Here is a 21922-nt window from a genome sequence, read left to right as displayed (position 1 = left end):
AGAGACATTATTTTGCCAACAAAGGTCCGTCTAGTCAAGTCTATGGTTTTTCCAGTAGTCATGTATGGATGTGAGAATTGGACTGTGAAGAAAGCTGAGCGCTGAAGAATTGATGCTTTTGAACTGTGGGGTTGGAGAAGCCTCTTGAGAGTCCCATGGACTCAAGGAGATCCAACCAGTCCGTTCTAAAGGAGATAGGTCCTGGATGTTCTTTGGAAGGAATGATGCTAAAGCTGAAACTCCAGTACTTTGGCCACCTCATGCGAAGAGTTGACTCATTGGAAAAGCCTCTGATGCTGGGAGGGATTGGGAGCAGGAGGAAAAGGGGATGACAGAGGATGAGATGGCTGGATGGCATCACGGACTCATTGGACGTGAGTTTGAGTGAACTCCGGGAGTTGGTGATGGACAGGGAGGCCTGGTGTGCTGCAGTTCATGGGGTCGCAAAGAGTTGGAAATGACTGAGTGACTGAACTGACTGAACTGAACTGAGCCAATTAACAATGTTGTGATAGTTTCAGGTGGAGAGCAGAATGATTCAGCAATACATATACATGTATCCATTCTCTCCCAAACCCCACTCCCAGCCAGGCTGCCACATTACATTGAGCAGAGTTCCATGGGCTATGCAGCAGGTCCTTGTTGGTTATCCATTTTAAATATAGCAGTGTGTACATGACCATCCCAAACTCCCTAACTGTCTCTTCCCGCTGGCAACCATAAGTTCATTTTCTAAGTCTGTGAGTTTGTTTCTGTGCCATGCTTTTTTGTAGACAGCAAACATGTTCTACATTGTGATCATCATGGCCATCGTCCTCCTGAGCTTTGGAGTGGCACGCAAAGCCATCCTTTCACCAAAGGAGCCCCCATCCTGGACCCTTGCCCGAGATATTGTATTTGAGCCATACTGGATGATATATGGAGAAGTCTATGCTTCAGAGATAGATGGTATGTAGAGTATTCCAACACTGTGGAAATCAAACCCTTGTAGACACTCAGAGTTGTAAAGAACTCTGGAAAACAACTATCTGAATCTTAAAAATGTCAAGAGTTTGTGGTATTCTGCTAAATCAGTGTGCTAAATATTTGTCCATGGTCATAGGACTGTGATTCACCTTGTCTCTCATTCTTTTAAATTCTTTCTTTGCAGTTTGTTCAAGCCAGCCGTCCTGCCCTCCTGGTTCTTTTCTTACTCCATTCCTGCAAGCTGTCTACCTCTTCGTGCAATATATCATCATGGTGAACCTGTTGATTGCTTTCTTTAAGTAGGTTATTTTAATCAAATATGGTTATTTTGTATCAGTCAAAATGGGTGAAGTATTTTGAAAGAGTCACATGTAACCTTTGTTTTAATGCATATCATGCTTTATTACTGTGGTTTTATGGTTTTAAAAATATGGGCATGGGACCACTGGTAGGAAGGTAGCGAAGTGTGAGAAGAGAAAAAACAATAGACTGAAATAAAAACAGAATTAAAAGAGATCATACACTGTAATTAAGCAATAATTTGGAATCATGGAGAATAGCAATTGATGAGTTAAGAGTTGACTAGAGAGTCCTTGATAACTTCCCTTCATCAGCTCTCATTATATTTCATTCTCTGTTTTCTTCAATATCACTTCACTTCTCAGTCTTCTTTTCCTGGTTCATCATCTTCTATCCGAGCTTTTGACACTGGGATTTGTCGCTGGGCCCAGACCTTTTGCTTATGCTTAGTTTGGTGATCTCTTTCAGTTTCCTGCATATATGTTCTATATCTGGACAAAGTCCAATGTGTATCTTCAGCCTACATCTGTTTCCTGAACTCCAGTTCTATAGGTCCAGCTGCCCTGTTCCGTTGCCAGTCAGACGTATAATAGATTTCTGAGCTTTTAAATGTCCAAACTCTTGATTTCCCCTCTTTCCCAATATACACTTATTCTTCTTATAGTTGTTCCCACATCTTTAAAGAAGAGCACACATTTCTGTCAAAGCTTCATCTTTTTTTTTTTGTCATTCAGGCCAAAAACCTTGGCCTTCTTATTGCCTCTCATATTTCTAGGTTTAGATTGTCAGAAATACCTTTGACTCCACCTTCAAATAGATCCTCGTCCAACCACCTGTCACTGCCTCACTGCTACCACCGCAAAGCCTCCTAATCATTTCTCTGCTTCTGACTTTGGCCCCTATATTCTTTTCTCAACACTGTAGCCCTAATGACACTTAACAAACCTAAGGATGTTATTTAAAAGTGCAGTTGCCCTTTCCTTCCATCATCTCCTTGGCGTGCCTGGTCCCCCTTACTCTTCTTTCTTTATCCTACTCACTTATATATCCAAATATATTTTATAATTTATTTATATATTATTTTGCCCCCATTTATCTCATTCTGGAATACAGACTTCACAAGAACAAGTTTGGTTTTTTGCCTTTGGGTTTTCTTTTTTCCTTTTTTGCCTATGAATTTATCCCAAGCATTGAAAAGAGTTTAATGGATGAAAGAAATCAAGTGACATGATGGGAAGGAACTAGTTTTTTCTGAATGCCTCCTTTATGCCAGCCACTGTATGAGGTATTTTATTTATTATCGTACTGAAGAGAGAAAGGGAAATCAATGCATAGAAGCTAAGTAAAGAAAGTAGAGGAGATACGGCTGAAAGCAGATAAAATAAATAAAAACACAGGCAAAAAACGACTGTTGTTGCACATATATCAGGAAAATCTTATTAATTATTACAAGATTATATGATAACTGTCATCTCTCTTTAGTCTCACCATTTTATGAACTTGCAACATTTGCTGGTGTTTAATTATTATAGCTTTTATTCTGACATTTCAAATAAGATCAGTGGGTATGAGATTTTTGTTTCTCAAAAATAGCAGGTGTCAAAAGAGAGGTTGAAAAATCCTCCCACAGGCCAATCTTGTCACTGCGATGAACACACCGGGAACCATACAAGCTTCTTCTTGTTCAGTTGCTAAGTTGTGTCCCACTCTTTGCAACAGCATGGACTGCAGCATGCCAGTCCATGTCCTTCCCTGTCCTTCACTATCTCCTGGAGTTTGCTCAAACTCATGTCCATTGAGTCTGTGATGCCATCCAACCATCTCACTTACTGTTGCCCCCTCCTCCTCCTGTCTTCCATCTTGATCTTTCCCGGTTATCAGGCTCTTTTCCAGTGAGTCGGCTCTCTGCATCAGGTGGCCGAAGTAATGGAGCTTCAACTTCAGTATCAGTCCTTCCAGTGAACATTAAGGGTTGATTTCCTTTAGGATTTTCATCCAAGTTGAGCAACCCCAGATCTGACTACTTATCCAAAAGCCCCTTTCCAGAGTCTAATAGTTACAAAGAGCCTGACAAACACTGTGAAGATCGCCACCTGCTGGTAGACATGCTGTAGTCACACTTGGACTGGGAGTAGCATGGAACTTAGGCGATCCTCAAACTTGATTGTGCAAGAGAATTACTTGGAGAACTCGCTGAGACAGGGATAGCTAATTTGGTCATTCTGGAGTGAGTGAGTAAGTGAAAGTCACTCAATCATGTCCAGCTTTTTGCAAGCCCACGGACTGTAGCCTGCCAGGCTCCTTTGTTCTCCAGGCAAGGGTACTGAAGTAGGAAGCTGCTCCCCGCTCCAGGGGATCTTCCCAACCCAGGGATCGAACCCAGGTCTCCTGCTTTGCAGGCAGATTCTTTACTGTCTGAGCCAGCAGGGAAGCCCCATTCTGAGGTAGGGCCCAAGAATTTGTATTTCTGACAGGTTCTCCAGTGCTACTAGTGCTGCCGGCTCAGTGACTGCACTTGAAGAATTGCCGTTGAATCCGGTTGTCAGTGCTTCCTTCATCTATCTTATGTAATCTGAAACTTCCCCTTACCTTTTTCCTCTCCTTTTTAAAATCTCACCAAGTGTCATGTGGGATCTTAGTTCCAGGACCAGCACCCTGTGCAGTGGCAGCATGGAGTCGTAACTACAGGATGCAGGGAAGTCCCTCCCCATTCTTCAATCCTGAGCTGTTTTTCTCCGGGATAGTTTGAGTTTCTTCTCTTTACCATTCCTGCAGTTTAGGGTTACTTGCATTTCTATTTGTCAAATTTGTCTGCCCTTCTTAAGTGCTTCTCTGCCATATTTCTTAAAGAAATAAATTCTATATTAGCCTAAGCAAAATATTAAGACAGATATTTCCTTGTGCCCTCCCCACCCATATCATATTATAGACTTAAAGTTATATAGTTAAGGATGACATATTGCTTGAGAATGGATACCACTCATGACAACTTCATCACAAGCTCTATAGCATCAACATATTTTTCTGCACTATTTGTATATTGTAATTGATATAATAAAGGGAAAAAAATCCAAAGTAGCCAACCAATATGAAGTTACTTTTATTATAAAGTTAATGTAAATAATTGATCTAACTTCTAAATCAAAGTTCTGCTTATTGGTTTTTTTTAGGATAAATTGATTTTTATTGCCTGCCTTGTCTTTTTTTTTTCCATTTGAATGTTTTAGCTAGGGTTATTCTAGCACTTCTCACATTTGATAATTAGGAGAATCTCTTCATAAGATTGATAATATAGCAGAACATTAAAACCGTTTATCATTAAGGATGACTTATGGACTGAAAAGATCTTATGTGAAAAAAGATAGTGAATCAAGAATAATGTTACTTCCAGAGGACAGTTTCTGTTCATTGTATTTAAAATGTTAGCATTTTCTTCTCTCTGATTGTAATTTCTACCTTTTGCGTATTCTGATTAGCATATTTTATTGTAGAGGGTGATTAATGTGTGTTGTTTGGGGAAGAAGAATCATAAATGTGATGATATTATTTTTATTGGCTAACTACTGGTCACATCAGGTGAACCAATAATAAGCTGGAAAATAAAGCAGTAATCTAACTGTCCTGTTTCAGGATTCTGTATTAAAACACTGTCCCTCTTTTACTGCTACTTACAGTAACGTTTACATAGATCTGAAATCCATTTCAAATAACCTGTGGAAATATAATCGCTATCGTTACATCATGACCTACCATGAAAAGCCTTGGCTGCCCCCACCTTTTATCCTGCTGAGTCACATTGGTCTCCTACTTCGCCGTCTTTGCCAGCACCAAGCTCCAAGTGACCAAGAAGAGGGTGATGTTGGATTAAGTAAGTTTTTAATTGGTGGCACAGGAGAAAGAAAGTAAAGAGCAGAGATCCAAGGTGAAGACACCTGAACATTTTCGATTAAATTCAGGGCTCAGGTTGGAAGGCTCTGGGAGTTAAATTAAAAGACTATCAGTTGGGAACCTGGGTCTAAGTAAATACATTGATCTCATGTGGTTATAGTATCTTTTGCTAAGAGTAATTAATAGTTTGAAAGAAAGAAATGGGTAGGAACAGAATCTCTGCTTGGATTTGTAAAGGTTTTTTGTCATCTGGAAAACCTGTATTTTCTCTGCTTAACTGGGAGGTCATCAGAGTAGCTCCTAGAGAGTAGTGGTCCCAGTGACCCATACTTATTCTTTGTTGGTGAAGATGGAATCCAAATTGAAAGGTTACAGGTCTTGTGGATTAAGGGAAATAGATAAACCAGACTTTGTCTAACTTATCCACTAGAGTCAAGGCTCTCTGGTTCTCTGATTTACAGAATGTGGAGGTCATTCTCTATAGATGTCTCATATTTTCAGGAACTTCAACTCAAGATGCAGAAATGTGGTTTCTCTCTCTTTTTGGCAAAACTTAACTCGACACATTTTGAGATTTTTTTCCTAGTTCATTTTGCTTATCCATATCTTGACAGCATGATATAACTGTCATACTAATCGTCTTAAGAGAAATTCATTCTTTTGGTTTACAGATCTTTTGTAGTTCCTCTAGGTCCGTTGGTACTAGGCCCGTTTCTAGATAATTCCTAAATATAGTAAGGAAATGGCATAAGTCCACAATCCTTTATCTCAATTCCTAAATCCAAAATATATCTGAAAATGGAAAGTCTTTTTCTTCTTAAGTTAGAGAAAGACTCATCTGGGTAGAAGAGGCTAATGGGACTAATGTAAGCCACTTATCCTCTTTATCCCTTGTAGTAGGAATACTCATTGATTTTGCTGCAGAAATAATGTGTTTAATTTCAGAATATTGCTCTAGCCCCAGTTAGGGATTTTACTTCATTTATGGCATATGCATTATATTACATTTCCAAAACTAGAAAAGTAAACTTCTGAATTCTGAAACAGACTGGTTCCAAGAGTTTCAGATATGGAATTGTGGACTATCTGTACATTTTGGTGAGCCCTTAACAGGTGTTATCACAAGGTTGACAGGGTGACATGCTTTTGCTCCTGCTGGTAATTGACTCTGTGAAGTATTTTTCTCTTCTTGAACCACTGTACTGATTTATTTTTCCTTTCCATTTCTTTCCCTCAAGAGATTCAGCCTTTATAAGGAAGTCAAAGCACAGCTGAAGTTAACTTAAAGGCTTATAATTATATTATAATTTTTCATCTTCTAATAGAGTGCCATCCCAGAATAATTTAACAGGAGAGCGTGAACCACTTGAGAGATCCTGGAATTAACTAGGATTTGGCCAGATTTTATAGCACCATACCAAAAAACCCTTTCCTGAGCTTATCTTGATATGAACTTATAGGGTGATTCTGGTATAAAACTTCAGGAAATATTCTGATGGGTAGAGGTGCACTCACCCTGAGTTTTAGAGGAAATTCTATATTTTTGTGAGATTGCCTTTGAGCCTCTGTATCCGGTTCAGAATGTTTGCACACGGGGTAGCAGTGCCACCTGGTGGACAGTTGCAAGAAAATGTCACATACTTCTAGCTGTACCTATGGCTATCCTGGAATTGCTCTGGGGATTATTTGCTCTCGGGAATCCACCGAAGTCAGATCACACAATTCTAAAGTCCCTTACTCATACAAGATTCTTTAATACAAACAAAAATTTAGAGCTGAGTGGGGATGGGGAGATACTGGATTTTTTTTTTTTTGTACCTGAAAAATTCTTCCATACTGTAAAACTCAGAAAACATTGTGAACACCTTTTGTGGTTGAATATTTTCTTTTAATTATCCTCTAAAATTAATATTTTTGTTAATTTGCATTTTAAATAACTTCTAGAACCTTTGAATTTCTAATTAATTCTGGAGAACTTTAATGGTTCTTTCTTGTTTTTTTCCCCCTAATTTACGTGAAATGGTTGAAGGAAGAAAACATTCCAATTTTACCCTTTTTGCAACAGTATTTTTATATTTAACAAGTATTAGGAACTTGCTTAAAAGATAATGTTTTTTTCTGTTAGGTAAGAGTCAAGGTGGTATATCACATATGATCACTGAAATTTGATATAGATTGCATTAGTTTCATAACATCATGAAATGATGTGTCTTTTAATGAATTAGTTATTGTCAATGAAGATGTGTAGCCTTGATTGGCCATTAATAGTACTGGCAATAATATCTTTTTTTAATAGAAGAACTTAGTGTATACCAACTCAGTGCCTATATAAACCCAGTGCAACAAGGTACAACTTTCTTACACTTACTAGATTCTCTGAAATAGACGTAGACTTCTTCTAACCTTGATTTTAACCTGTGGGTTACGTGTTGTCATTTTGACAGTTTAAATAGTTGGTGGAGGAACTGCCATAAGCATATAAATATGATAGATTTTTATGTGTAAAAGTATTCTAACTTAGGAAAATTTTGAAGATAAAGTATCTGATCCACATGAGTCACCTCCAAACCCCCGCTTCAGTTTATAAACCAACTAGGAGACTCAGCCTGGTGCTTCCAGTTGTTGGTGGATAGTGCGTCCCAATTAGTGTTAGTAACACAATGTGACAAGGCCGTAAACTATTCTCACACAAACTATAGTTGTATTCATTTTCAACACCAGTGGAAGAAAAGTCACTCAGACGTGGTCTCAGCTTCCTATGGAGGGGGAATGATGATTCTTTTTATATACTATACTTACTTCCACAGAACTCTACCTAAGTAAGGAGGATCTGAAAAAACTTCACGATTTTGAAGAACAGTGTGTGGAAAAGTACTTCCACGAGAAGATGGAAGATCTGAATTGTAGTTGTGAGGAACAAATCCGAGTGACATCAGACAGGTAAAAGTTCTATATGTATTTTCACCCCCTAAGCTGCTACTTGAAGCTGATTCTTACTAGAATGGCTGAAAAAAGTAGAAGGTCTACTTTTAAAACCCGAGGTTTTGATTCTCTAAAATTTTCTCAAGTAGTGTGTAATATTCTTGTAATCATTGCACATTTATTGAGCGTCTGCTGGGTTCTAGACAGTCTTATAAGTTAGAGGAGCTAAATGGTGGATGAGACCAGGGGCCCTTCCTTTGTAGGACTTACATTCTAGTGCGTGCATGTGGAGGGGTGATGGGAATGGAGGACAAAAAAGAAATATGTAATTAATGCCAGACCATAAAAGAGCAATGAAGAAAAACAAGTAGTATAAGGGAATAGGGAATGATTGCAGTGAAGGGTCTGCTGAAGTTGGGTTGGGTTGGGTAGGTTGGACTGTCTGGGGAGCCTGGTGCAGGAGGACCACTTTGAGGCAGCTGAGAAGGAGAGACCTGAGGAAGGTGGGATGGTGCCCCCAAACTGGATGCGGATGTGTCCAGGAGCAGTAGGTTGGTCCTGAAGAGGGCAGGTGCAGGGTACCGGTTGCACTGGGAGTCATGGAGCTCTCAGGGAGCCCGACTAGCACCTGTGCATTGAGTTGAGGGCAGTTGAGGGTGAATAGAAGAGACAGAGATCAGAGGCAGATTTTGTAAGAAGTTTACCTCTGAAGCAGGGTATGGGTACATGGTGGGGTTCTTTTGTTTTATGTGGCAATAACAAAATTAATGTGTTTGTTCCTGGAAATGGGAGGAGCTGCAGGAGCCAGAGGGAAGAAGTGATTTGCTGAGTGAAGTACTTGGGAAGGGGAGTTAATGGTGGGGACCAGGAGAGGATGTGGAGAGGACCAGGAGAAGGATGCAGCCAGGCTGCAGGAACCAGGGCAATCATCAGGGAGGGTATCTGTGGATGAGTGTGATTGTGGGGGGAATTAGTGTAAGAAGGCCATTCAGAGTTTTGAGGAAAGAGGAGATGTGTTGGAGAAAGTGAACAAACTCAGAGTCTAGTAAGATCAAAGCTGCTGTGCATGTATTACTAATTGTAGGTGTTAAAATAATGAAAGATTGCATGTAATTATTTGCATTTTTCAAACTTAGCTGTAATTAACCTAACAATATATTAGTTTCAAGCATATAGCATGATAGTTTGACATTTGTGTACTGTGAAATGATCATGACAGTGAATCTGGTTAACATCTATCACCATACACAGTTACAGATTTTCTTCTTGTAATGAAAATATTCGTTTCCAAGGTAAACCATTCAATATCACAGTAATCCAAGTCTATGCTCCAACAAGTAATGCTGAAGAATCTGAAGTTGAATGGTTCTATGAAGACCTATAAGACCTTCTAGAACTAACACCCCCAAAAGATATCCTTTTCATTATAGGGTCAGTTCAGTTCAGTTCAGTTGCTCAGTCGTATCCGACTCTTTGCAACCCCATGAATCGCAGCACGCCAGGCCTCCCTGTCCATCACCAACTCCCGGAGTTCACTCAAACTCACGTCCATCAAGTCAGTGATGCCATCCAGCCATCTCATCCTCTGTGGTCCCCTTTTCCTCCTGCCCCCAATCCCTCCCAGCATCAGAGTCTTTTCCAATGAGTCAACTCTTCGAATGAGGTGGCCGAAGTATCATTATAGGGTACTGGAATGCAAAAGTAAGAAGTCAAGAGATACCTTCAGTAACAGGTAAATTTGACCTTGGAGTACAGAATGAAGCAGGGCAAAGGCTAACAGAGTTTTGCCAAGAGAATGCACTGGTCATAGCAAACACCCTCTTCTAACAACACAAGAGAAGACTCTACACATGGACATCACCAGATGGTCAATACCGAAATCAGATTTATTATATTCTTTGCAGCTGAAGATGGAGAAGCTCTATATAGTCAGCAAAAACAAGACTGGGAGCTGACTGTGACTCAGATTATGAACTCCTTATTGCCAAATTCAGACTTAAATTGAAGAAAGTGGGGAAAACCACTAGACCATTCAGGTGTGACCTAAATCAAATCCCTTATGATTATACAGTGGAAGTGAGAAATAGATAAGGGACTAGATCTGATAGAGTGCCTGATGAACTATGGATGGAGGTTCATGACATGGTACAGGAGGCAGGGATCAAGACTAAACCATCCCCAAGAAAAAGATATGCAAAAGGGCAAAACGGTTGTCTGAGAAGGGCTTATAAATAGTTTTGAATAGAAGAGAAATGAAAGGCAAGGAGAAAAGGAAAGAGATAGCCATCTGACTGAAGAGTTCCAAAGAATAGCAAGGAGAGATAAGAAAGCCTTCCTCAGCGATCAATGCAAAGAAATAGAGGAAAACAATAGAATGGGAAAGACTAGAGATCTCTTCAAGAAAATTAGAGATACCAAAGGAAAATTTCAAGAAAATTAGAAATACCAAAGGAAAATTTCATGCAAAGATGGACACAATAAAGGACAGAAATGGTATGGACCTAACAGAAGCAGAATATATTAAGAAGCAGTGGCAAGAATACACAGAAGAACTATCCAAAAAAGATTTCCATGACGCAGATAATCATGATGGTGTGATCACTCACCTAGAGCCAGACATTCTGGAACATGAAGTCAAGTGGGCCTTAGGAAGCATCACTACTAACAAAGCTAGTGGAGGTGATGGAATTCCAGTTGAGTTATTTCAAATCCTCGTGGACTTGAATCCTCATGTGCCCTCATGGACTGCTGCTGCACACCAGGCTTCCCTGTCCTTCACCATGTCCTGGAGTTTGCTCAAACGTAGGTCCACTGAGTCAGTGATGCCATCCAACCATCTTGTCTTCTGTCATCCCCTTCTCCTCCTGCCTTCAGTCTTTCCCAGCATCAGGTTCTTTTCTAATGTGTCAGCTCTTTGCATCAGGTGGCCAAAGTATTGGAGCTTCAGCTCAGCACCAGTCCTTCAATGAATTTTCAGGGTTGATTTCTTTTAGGATTGACTAAACTATTTGGTTTGCTGTTACAAAATTTCCCAGACTGGATGGCTTAGAAGCTGCAGAATATTATTGCTCATAGTTCTGGAGGCTGGGAGCCTGAGATCAGGGTCTGAGGATGGTCAGGTGAAGGCCCTGTTTGGGTTACAAACTTCTGAGTGTATCCCTACGTGGTAGAAGGCGTTAAGGAGCTCTGTGGAGTCTCTTTTATAAAATAGAGCATTAATCCCACTCATGAGGGCTTCATCCTCATGACCTAATCATCTCCCCAAAGCCACATGTACCAACACCATCACTTTTGAAGATTAAAGTTTCAACATGTGAATTTTGGGTGGGGACACAAACATTTAGGGCATAGCAGAGAGGATAAATAAAGACATTTTTAGAGAAGACAATTCATGAGAAGAGTTAAGGATTGGATGTGGTGATAAGGGAGTAGATGGAGTCCAGGATGAATAATATCTAAGGCAGGGTAATGAGGTGAAAGGTGTCACTGAAGGGATAAGGAATGTAAGATGCATGGCAGAGACTGAGGCATCGGGTAGAAGCAATGAGGTTTAAGTTTGTTGAGCCTGAGATTCTAGTGGCATATTTAGCCAGAGATGTCTGGAAGGCTTTACGTGTATGGCTCTGAAGCCCGAAGGGCAAAATTTGAATAGGAAATTTGATAGTCACCTGCCTATTGTAGGAAAATAAAACTATTAGAGAGGAAGCGATTATGCTCAGGAAGCAAGTGGAGTGAGGAGACTCAGTGGGTGTCACGCTGAGAGGTGTCAACACCTGTGTCATGGGCTGAGGAAGAGGAACTCATGGAGAAGACTGAAAAGAATTGATCAGAAGAGAATAATGAAAACTAGGAGAAGGTAATATCATGAGTCAAGTGAATACAGAGTGAAACTTGATCATAGTAATAATAGTAAACTGAAGACCAGTAATCACCATATGCTATTACATTTTCTTCAGTTTTTTTCTTGGTGTTTGAGTAGAGAAGGATTAGATGGTAGATGGGTAAGCAGCTTCTAAAAAATATTCTAGATGCTTTCAAAGGCTCTAGAATTTGATTATGAAGCCCTAATTTAATTTCAAAACACAGTTGATCAAATTTCCTTTTTGACAGAGCTATTTCACGAGCCCTCTTTTTACACGATGGTCCTTATTGAGGTCGTTCTGAAAGTGTTAGTTGCTCAGTTGTGTCCAACTCTTTGTGACCCCATGGACTGTAGTCCACTAGGCTCCTCTGTCATAGGATTCTCCAGGCAAGAATACTGGGGTGGGTAGTCATTCCTTTCTCCAGGGGATCTTCCCGACCCAGGGATCAATCCCAGGTCTCCTGCCTTGCAGGCAGATTCTTTACTGTCTGAGCTACCAGGGAGGGAAGAATATTTTCTGGCAGTAACTGAGCAGTAGTTTGAAGAGGGAGGGAGAAGACATTAGGAAGACATTTGTATGTTTGCCTACCTCTGAAAAGAGATTATCTGTATCCTTACAGAGTTAGGTGAATTGTAAAAGTGGAAAGAGAACATATTAAGTCTGTTTTATATTTTACTTTCTCTATTTGGAATGCTGGCTACTTTTTGTCCCTACCGATGTAAGCCAGTGTTTTCTCTCGCTCTTCTATGGAATAAGTTGTTAACTAGGGATTTTTCCATAGTAAGCATGTTTGGTTACATTATATTTGGAAAGTGCTATATCTTAAAAAAAATTTTTTTTTAAACTATCACATTGAGCAATGTGACTCAGCAGAGTTATAGCTTGAGCAGGTCCCATCATTGTTTTATCATGATATCTTACTGAGAAACATTTGTGAACAACTCTTGGCATGGAAAATGTGGGTGCAATTCAGTCATCCTTTGTGGGACTATAGGACCTCAATAGGACTTTGCTTGGATCCCTGCTGAGTTGCTGAGACATGCTGGAGGGCAGTGGTTAATGCAATTAAATATGGAGTTGCACGCTTTGGCTTTGAAGCCTCACTCTTTCACCGACCATGTGATGGGTAATGTGACCTATATTCATGAAGGGATAGTAGAATGCCTACTTTATAAGGTGGTCATGTGGATTAAATAAAATAATGTATAACACCTGGCACATAATGAGCACTCAGGAACACTGTGATTATCATGATGATTATAATAATACTTTCTATAATTTCATTTTACAATATCTAGTCCAGAGACCCACAATGAAACAATAACCATACTGGTCTCCCCCTCACTCTCAAACCTTGCACAGAAGAAACAAAAAGTACGAGAATTTCTTTTCCATGTCAGAATGACTAAAAGACTTGATTAATGTAGATCGTGGTTGAGAAATATAATTAAAATATGTTTCATAGGACATTGAGCTTTAGAAAACAAGTGCCTATGAAAGCAAGAGGACCTGATTTGAGGGTGACCAGGTTATTTGCCTGACAGTCTCTATTGTAGCAGATTACCTGTGGCTCTGAATACTTGTTGGTGTCTATTGTATCCTTTTGATGGGGCTGCTGCTAATGGAACTTAATGAGTCTCCATTACTGTTGTTTGGACTGTACTGTTTTTGAATTAGATGAAACAGTGTGCTAGATAGAGAGGCTCTAATGAAGCATATTTGGAAGTGAATATACATACATTTTGTGCTCTTTTCTTCATCATCCTTGCCAATTCTAGTTTTACAGGTTCCAGATGGTCAGGAAGCCTTTACTAAGGCTCTATTGAGTTATAGAAGTTGAAGCAAGAGAGGGCTCCACCCCCCTAGATGATAATAAAAATGGAAAATATGACCCCCTTTATTCTTTCATTTCTATCTGCAAAGATTCCAGAAAGAAGGGGAGGATTTCTCAATCCATGTGACCTGTGATATATTCTAGAGAGGAGACATCTGACACTATTTTGGAAAGTGCTTCCTAGAACTGAGTGCCAAGCTCTTCATGATACAATCAATCGCTGCTTCTCCCAGCCCCCAAATAAGACTGGGAACAATTTTTTATTTCTGCATATGGTGATGTGAGTCATGAAACTGTTGACTATATTCCCTCCCTTGCTACTTTTCACTTTATTTCTGTTTATCAAAGATTTTTAGTATTGAGAAATTGGAAAGTATACTCCTTTCTGCAAAGTAAAGAATGAAACAGAGGAAAAAAGGAAAGAAAGAAAAATGTCATAACTGTATTAATTTCCTGGACTGCCACAACAAAGGGCTTCCCAGGTGGTACTAATGGTAAAGAACCTGCCTGCCAATGCAGGAGACATAAGAGACCTGGGTTCCACCCTTGGGTTGGGAAGATCCCCTGGAGGAGGGCATGACAACCCAAGTCAGTATTCTTGACTGGAGAAACTCATGGATAGAGGAGCCTGGCGGGCTACAGTCCATAGGGTCGTAAAAAGTGAGACACAACTGAAGTGACTTATCACGCATGCATGCACACCTAACAAAGTACCAAAAATTTGGGTGTCTTACAACAATAGAAATTTATTATCTCACAGTCCTGGAGGCTAGAAGTCCAAAATTATGACGTTTGGAGGTCCATGCTTTCTCTAATGACTCTAGGGGAGAGTCTTTCCTCACTCCTTCTAGCTTCTGTTGCTTGCTGACAGCCCCTGGTGTTCCTTGGTTTGTAGATACATCACTCCAGGCAGAAGGCAGTTGTCTCACATTTTCTTCCCTCTATGTCCAAATTTCCCCTTTTTATAAGAATATGAGTTATACAGGTTTATGGTATACTTTAATGACCTTATTTTAACTTGATTACCTCTGTAAAGGCCCTCCTTTCAAATAAAGTCACATTCTAGGAATACTGGGGGTTAGGATTTCAACTTATCTTATTTTGGGGGTACACAAAACAAAACCGATACCCATATAACAGAGATAGATATAGATATATTTTCTTTGTTCTTTCTAATTCTCTAAATGAAATCAAGTGTTAAATTTAATTTGACTCTACTTGGAATGCACTTTTGTACTTGCATAACTGATGGTGAAGAAATGCTGCTTTGACTTGAACCACTGGTTCAATATCATAATTTGGGGTTCAAGTATTCAAAATCACTTAAGAATTGGCTCAGGCTTTCTCTGATTGTAGGTTTCTTAAAATGGGCTTTGTTTGAAACCTGGGATGTTTGTTTATACTGTAGACATGAAATTTTATTTTAAAAGATCTATAAACTTTTTCTAATTATGTTTTTTATTATTGATTTTATTCCTATCATTCTGGTTTCATCCTCAGGATTTTACTTGTCTACCAAAATAGCACAGTGCTTGACAATAGGAGATATTAAAATGTTTGTCATGTAAGTTAATGAATATGTTAATGAGTACAAATAGGCTGATTGATGAGATGATTGGAAGGCTAACTAGTAGAAGCTGGAAATGTGGTTCTGAAATACTGAAGAGAAATAAGGGCTAGAAATACAATTTTTAATTTTCCTTTTTCTGGTGATAGTGGGAATTATAGGAGTGGGTGAGGGCACCTGGGATGAGTACCGACTGGATAGAGAAGAAGGCAGAAGACAGACCCAACATAGGGAAGCTGCATAGGCTGGGCAGCCACCTGGAGATGGAAGCAGAGCAGGAAGAGAGGCAGGCCAGTTCCCATCGACTTACTGCGTTTATTGCTTTTCTCCCTCCCTTTACCCTTAGGGTTACCGAGATGTACTTCCAAATGAAAGAAATGAATGAAAAGGTGTCTTTCATAAAGGACTCCTTATTGTCTTTGGACAGCCAGGTGGGACACCTGCAGGATCTCTCTGTCCTGACAGTGGATACCTTAAAAGTCCTTTCTGCTGTTGACACCTTACAAGAAGATGAGGCTCTCCTGGCCAACAGAAAGCATTCTACTTGCAGAAAACTTCCCCACAGCTGGAGCAATGTCATCTGTGCAGAGGTTCTGGGCAGCATGCCACTCTCTGAGAAGAAGAAGTATCAGTGTTATAGCATGCCCCCTTCTTTGCTGCGGAGCCTGGCCAGAGGCTGGTATCCCCCACGAGGGCAGAAAGGGCCCTTTCTTGAGATTACAAATCAAGAGGCTTCAAATGTAAGAAATGACCAAGGAGAGCAAGAAACAAAAAATCGTGTAGTTGCTTCTGGGGTGATGCTGAACAGACAAGCACACCCAAAGTATGGCCAATATCTCATGGTCCCTTCTTATCTAGAACAAGTTTCTTATTCTGCAAAAACTGACTTGCCTCTGTCCACACCATCTGTGGAAGCAGGTACAGATGGGCTGACAACTGAACACGTCAGCCAGACTGAGGTCCCTGTTCATCTGATGTGGCAGACCCCGGGTGTCTCAGCCAAGGGCCCCATGGTGGAAACCAAGGAGCAGTGTGAGTCACTTGGTCAGATACCAGCCAGACAAGACAAGGGGGAACAAGTGCTCCCCACTTTGATTTGCACACCTGCACCCACGAGAGTGTCCTCCCTCCCTTCCCAGGTCATGAGCATGCAACCTGGAGGTGGATATGTGAACTGGGCATTTTCAGAAGGTGATGAAACTGGTGTGTTTAGCACCAAGAAGCAATGTCAAATCAGCATGGCCTCCACTTGTAACCATGACTCCAGACAGAGTGAACATGGCCAGAAGCAGAACTGGGGCAGATCCCTGTCTGATAACTCGGCAAGATTGGCCCAGAGGAATTGCTCAGAACTACTTCCATGGCTCCAGCCAAACACATCCTTTCGAATCAGTCTGCTTCGGAAAGACAAGCCCTTCACTGGGAATCAGAGCTTGAGATTACACAAGGAGGAGAAGTTGAAGATCTCTAAGATTAAAAGTAAGAAGTAAACGTTTAAAAACCGGGATTAAATTCTCACCTTGCTACCATTCTCATTCTCCCCATTCTCTCAGTCTTACCTGTGAAACAAAATGGTTCCACGTACTGTCTTTATTGTCTCATGTAAATCATTTCCCTTACAGATCTATCAAAATTCTCAGAGATAGGACAGTCAAAATGGATCAAAACAAAATTGCTAACCAAGGATAGGAAACTGTCAAAGAAGAAGAAAACACAAGGACTACAGGTGCCAGTAAGTGCCTTTTATGTTTTTGGCAACTGAGGCAGTATCCTATCTTAGCTTGAGTTCTCTTTATTCTAAAGTGCCAAGTACACAAAATAACACTGTCCTGGAAGGAATGGAGGTGTAAATCTTAAGAGTCAGCAGAGCTGATTTGCAACAATTCATTTATCAACTCATATGTTGAAGGACTTTTGTGTTATTTTCAGTTTTTGGCTATTCCCCTTAAGCTGCTAAGAACATTTGTGTACAAGTCTTTGTGTGGACATATGTTTTCATTTCTCTTTGGTAACTAGGAGTAGAATAGTAAAGTCATATGGTAAGTATTTGTTTAATTTTAGAAGAAACTTACATTGCCATCAGTTTATGAGTAGTGGTTTATGAGCGTTCCAGTGGTCCACGTCCTTGCCAGTCCTTAGTAGGCTCAGTCTTTTTGATTTTAGCATATTAGTGAGTGTCCAGTGGTATCTCACAGTGGTTTCATGTGCCTTTCCATAGTGACTCGTGCAGAATCACCTTTTGAAGGAGACTTAACGTCCATAAAGAATGTGCTTCCTTCAGGGAACATGCGATGAGTTGCTGGGATCCCATAAAATATGAGTTTAGAATTATGTTCTAATTATGTTCTAAAATGGCCAGAGTTAAAATAAGAACTATTAACTGAGCTCAAGCACTAATAACTTGCTTTTGTTTGTTATCTTGTAGTTTGTCAAGTTATTTCATTTCTTCTCTGCCCCTGTGAAGCACATGAGGCAGCCGTTATTGTTAGCTCTCTGTTATTTTAATGATGTAGGGAATGGAGCTCATAGACATGAAGTGATTTGCTCAGTTCATGTAGTTTCTGAGTGACAGGGATAGAATTCTAACCAGTTCTTTCAGACCCTTATGTTTTTGTTGTTTTGCTTTACACCAGTGGTTCTTAAACTGCGGTCTCCCATCAGCATTACCTGAAAACTTAAGAGATTCAAATTTGCCCTCTCCTCAGACCTACTAAGGGCTTCCCAGGTGGCACTAGTGGTAAAGAACCCACCTGCCAATTGCAGGAAACATAAGAGACGCAGGTAGGATCCCTGAGTTGGGAGGATCCCCTGGAGGAGGGCATGGCAACTCCAGTATTCTTGCTTGGAAAATCCCATAGACAGTGGAGCCTGGCGGGCTACAGTCCATGGGGTTACAAAGAGTCATAAACGACTGAAGGGACTTACCACACACGCACAGACCTACTGAATCACACACAGATCCTGAGGGTGGGACCCAGCAATCTGTGGGTTTAACACAGTCCTGGGTGATTCTGATACACACTCAAGTTTGAGAAAACCTGCTCCCCACCCTGGTTCTCAGTCATGACTGCAAATAGGAAAGTCACATGGATGCTTGTGTCCTGCCAGCACGAGTGATGGAAGTTTAACACTTCCCCGGTGATTTTAATGTGCAGCCAATATTAACAACCACTGTTCTTCAACATCGGAGAAGGCAATGGCATCCCACTCCAGTACTCTTGCCTGGAAAATCCCATGGACAGAGGAGCCTGGAAGGCTGCAGTCCATGGGGTCGCTGAGGGTCAGACACGACTGAGTGACTTCACTTTCACTTTTCACTTTCATGCATTGGAGAAGGAAATGGCAACCCACTCCAGTGTTCTTGCCTGGAGAATCCCAGGGACGGGGGTGCCTGGTGGGCTGCCGTCTATGGGGTCGCACAGAGTCGGACATGACTGAAGTGACTTAGCAGTAGCAGCAGCAGTTCTTCAACATGCAGTTGTTGTTCTGTTGCTCAGTTGTGTCCAACTCTTTGCAACTCCATGGACTGCAGCACATCAGACTTCACTCAGTTCTCAGTTCAGTCTCTCAGTCATGTCTGACTCTTTGTGACCCCATGAACCGCAGCACACCAGGCCTCCCTGTCCATCACCAATTCCCAGAGTTCACCCAAACCCATGTCCATCGAGTCGATGATGCCATCCAACCATCTCATCCTCTGTCATTCCCTTTTCCTTCTGCCCTCAATCTTTCCCAGCATCAGGGTCTTTTCCAGTGAGTCAGCTCTTCACATCAGGTGGCCAAAGTAGTGGAGTTTCAGCTTCAACATCAGTCCTTCCAATGAACACCCAGGACTGAGCTCCTTTAGGATGGACTGGGATGGACTTTAGGACGGACTTTAGGATGGACAGCACACCAGACTTCCCTGTCCTTCACCGTCTCCCAGAGTTTGCTCAAACTCATGTCCGTGATGACTGTGATTTGGAATCTATTCAGATTAACGTCACTCTGTTCCAACAAGTGTCTTTCTTTCCAGGTCATAACAGTCAACACCTGCTCTCAAAGTGACCAATTGAACCCAGAGCCTGGAGAAAAGATCTCAGAAGCACACAAGGGCAGCAAGAACTGGATTCCAGTGTGCAAATTTAATCAGATAAGTATGTAACAGTCTGCATTCTTGAGTTACCCAAACCCTGGTAGTTTCCTCAGGGTATGGTCTTTAGACCAGTGGGGGTCCCTGCTGTTCTTAAGTGGAGGTGAGAGAATGAGAAGGGGCCACACTTTCTAAGAAAAATAGCTCTTTTCTGCTTTTAGTTTTTATGAAAGAGATTCAATTTGCATTTGTTTAATGGGATAATTGTCAGAATTCAGAAAAGAAAAATTAAAATTAATTAAAACGTAGATAGTCTTCTATTCAGAGCTGTTGAATCTGCATCAAGGAGTATTCATTTAGTCTGACTTATGGGGTGAGTTGTCTAATGTTATAAATTCTTTAAAGTTCAGGCGACGTTGATATGGGCCCTTACACAGAACTCAGTGCATTGAGTTGTAGTTGGTCATTTACAACTGCTCCCATATAGTGTTTATTCCATTGGCAAGATTCCCTTAAACTTAATAGTAATGATGTTTGTAGAGGATAGAAGACAGATGAGTGAGCTAGGAATGAAGACTGTGAGCTAAGTGTAGACTGTGAAATAAGCCTGGACAGATGCGTTGAGGACATATTAGGAGGAGAATAGGTAGCAGTAAACTGAACATTGAACCTCTTCCATTTGATATTAAGAGACCCTTACTAATTTTTAAACAGAATGGACTATGTGGTTAGCAAGTCATAAATATTTAAAATTATTTGAAGTACTAAATTTAAGGTACATGTATTAGTTTTAGATATACAACATAATGATTTGATGTATGTCTGTGTTGCAAAATTAGTAGCACAGTAAATTAATGTCCATCACCACCTATAGTTAACAATTATTTTTTCTTGTGATGAGAACTTTTAAGATCTATTATCTTAGCCACTATATAGTATTGTTAAACTGTAACCACCATGCTGTATATTACCTCCCCAGGTATTTATCTTATAGCTGGAGTTGTACCTTTTGACCATCTTCTCTTATTTCAAAAAAATTCAAACTGAGAAAGATGGAAGTGGCAGGAGGGTTCTGGCAAAGAATCTCATTTAAATCTGATGATCAGGAGGAAAGAGAAGACCTAGAGAATTAGGCTAATTCCCGGTGTTTGGCTAATCTGAAGACTTCAGGAGGCCTAGTGTCTTGATCCACATTCTGGGTTGAGAACTTTATTTTTTTAAAAACTTGTCTGAGTTAAGAATTGAAAAAGAATTAAAAAAAATTTTTGAGGGTGCCCTGTCAGATAGCTCCTTCTAAACACAAAAGGTAAAGTTTTGAGGAGATTAATTATGGAAGGAAAAGCATAGTTTTAGATTTTCATAGAGGTATTTTATTTTAATTGTAGTACTGTGTTATCATTGAGATCATATTTATCATAATTTTATTATGTTATGAGAAGTATCATATATACAATTTTGTGATTTTTTTCAGTAGCTTTTTTTGCATTTCCTGTGTACTTTTTTTCCAGCACCAAATAGTAGGAAAAAATAACAACTATTTTTAGCCAGGGACTTTTAATAAGTATTTTTCTCAGAATTTATCCAACCAAATATTTATTAAACTGTTATTGATTACCTACTATATGCCAGTGACTCTGTAAATACCAGGTATAAAAAATATTAACAATAATGATCCTTGTTAAGTTTTTTAAAGAAAAGGCTAAAAATTAAAACTATTTGCTGGCATTCTTTTCTTTCTTTTGTCTCAATTTGATTTTGTCTTCTTTTTTAAATAGCCTACAGTAATGCTTGATTATGCTATTAAGGAAGAATTACTAACAATTTGGATCTCAAATTTCATGTATTTTGAATAAAGCATGGATGACAAGGTTCAGGGGAAAGTGAAAATTACTACAGGTATTTTATAGGAAGATAGGGTATGTATAATTCTTTGATAGAGAAGTATTAATTGTTATAAACATAAGGGTAACTATGGAAGAATAGAAATGGGGTAAATAGCTTTCAACCACTTGAGTAAAAAGGACAAAAGAATCTTGGAAAAATTTGCTTAAAAGAGAAAAGAAAAGTATATTCCAATTTAGATAAATGCAGTGTTGAGATCTTTTATTTGTAACTGTGATTCACATATAACACATTTTCATGTATTCTCTAATTTTTTCCTTCCTTTTAACAAGGTCTAGAATCTTACATATATCAGAAAATGAAAACTAAAGGAGCTGAACGACATCCTGTACAAGTCAGTGATTATGGAAGGCAGTCTCAAGAGGTGAAAGCATTTTATTTGAAATTTTAAAAGCTCAGTTTTCACCCCTTCTCCTCCCACTTTATTATTTCTTTGTTGTTCTCTTTTTTTGCTCTTTATCCATCCAATAACTTATCCTGAGCATTTTAGCATGAATGAGAAAAAGTTTAGGAATTTTTGACACTGTTTTCAAATATATAAAAGTTGCCACATGGAAGAAAAATACCTCTAATACACTTTTCAGAGGTAGAGCTAAAAAAACAACATA

At 39.8% G+C, this 21922-nt stretch overlaps 1 protein-coding gene across 3 annotated transcripts in view; it reads left to right on the top strand.

The window, feature by feature from the left end:
• The window catches only part of TRPM6 (transient receptor potential cation channel subfamily M member 6), a 191138-nt gene that overhangs the window by 143171 nt on the left and 26045 nt on the right, over positions 1–21922 (top strand). For all 3 annotated transcript variants that reach the window (XM_006057219.4, XM_045165067.1, XM_044939956.2), the window contains 8 exons: positions 774–948; positions 1151–1265; positions 4941–5134; positions 7962–8094; positions 15687–16819; positions 16963–17072; positions 19356–19476; positions 21587–21678. In XM_006057219.4, coding sequence (XP_006057281.4) covers positions 774–948; positions 1151–1265; positions 4941–5134; positions 7962–8094; positions 15687–16819; positions 16963–17072; positions 19356–19476; positions 21587–21678 — 2073 coding nt within the window. The remainder of the gene's footprint in view (positions 1–773; positions 949–1150; positions 1266–4940; positions 5135–7961; positions 8095–15686; positions 16820–16962; positions 17073–19355; positions 19477–21586; positions 21679–21922) is intronic.

Source organism: Bubalus bubalis, chromosome 3 (genome assembly GCF_019923935.1).
Source record: "Bubalus bubalis isolate 160015118507 breed Murrah chromosome 3, NDDB_SH_1, whole genome shotgun sequence".
Classification (NCBI taxonomy): domain Eukaryota; kingdom Metazoa; phylum Chordata; class Mammalia; order Artiodactyla; family Bovidae; genus Bubalus; species Bubalus bubalis.
The sequence above is the reverse complement of the archived record's forward strand: the minus strand, read 5'-3'. Positions and strand labels throughout refer to the sequence as shown.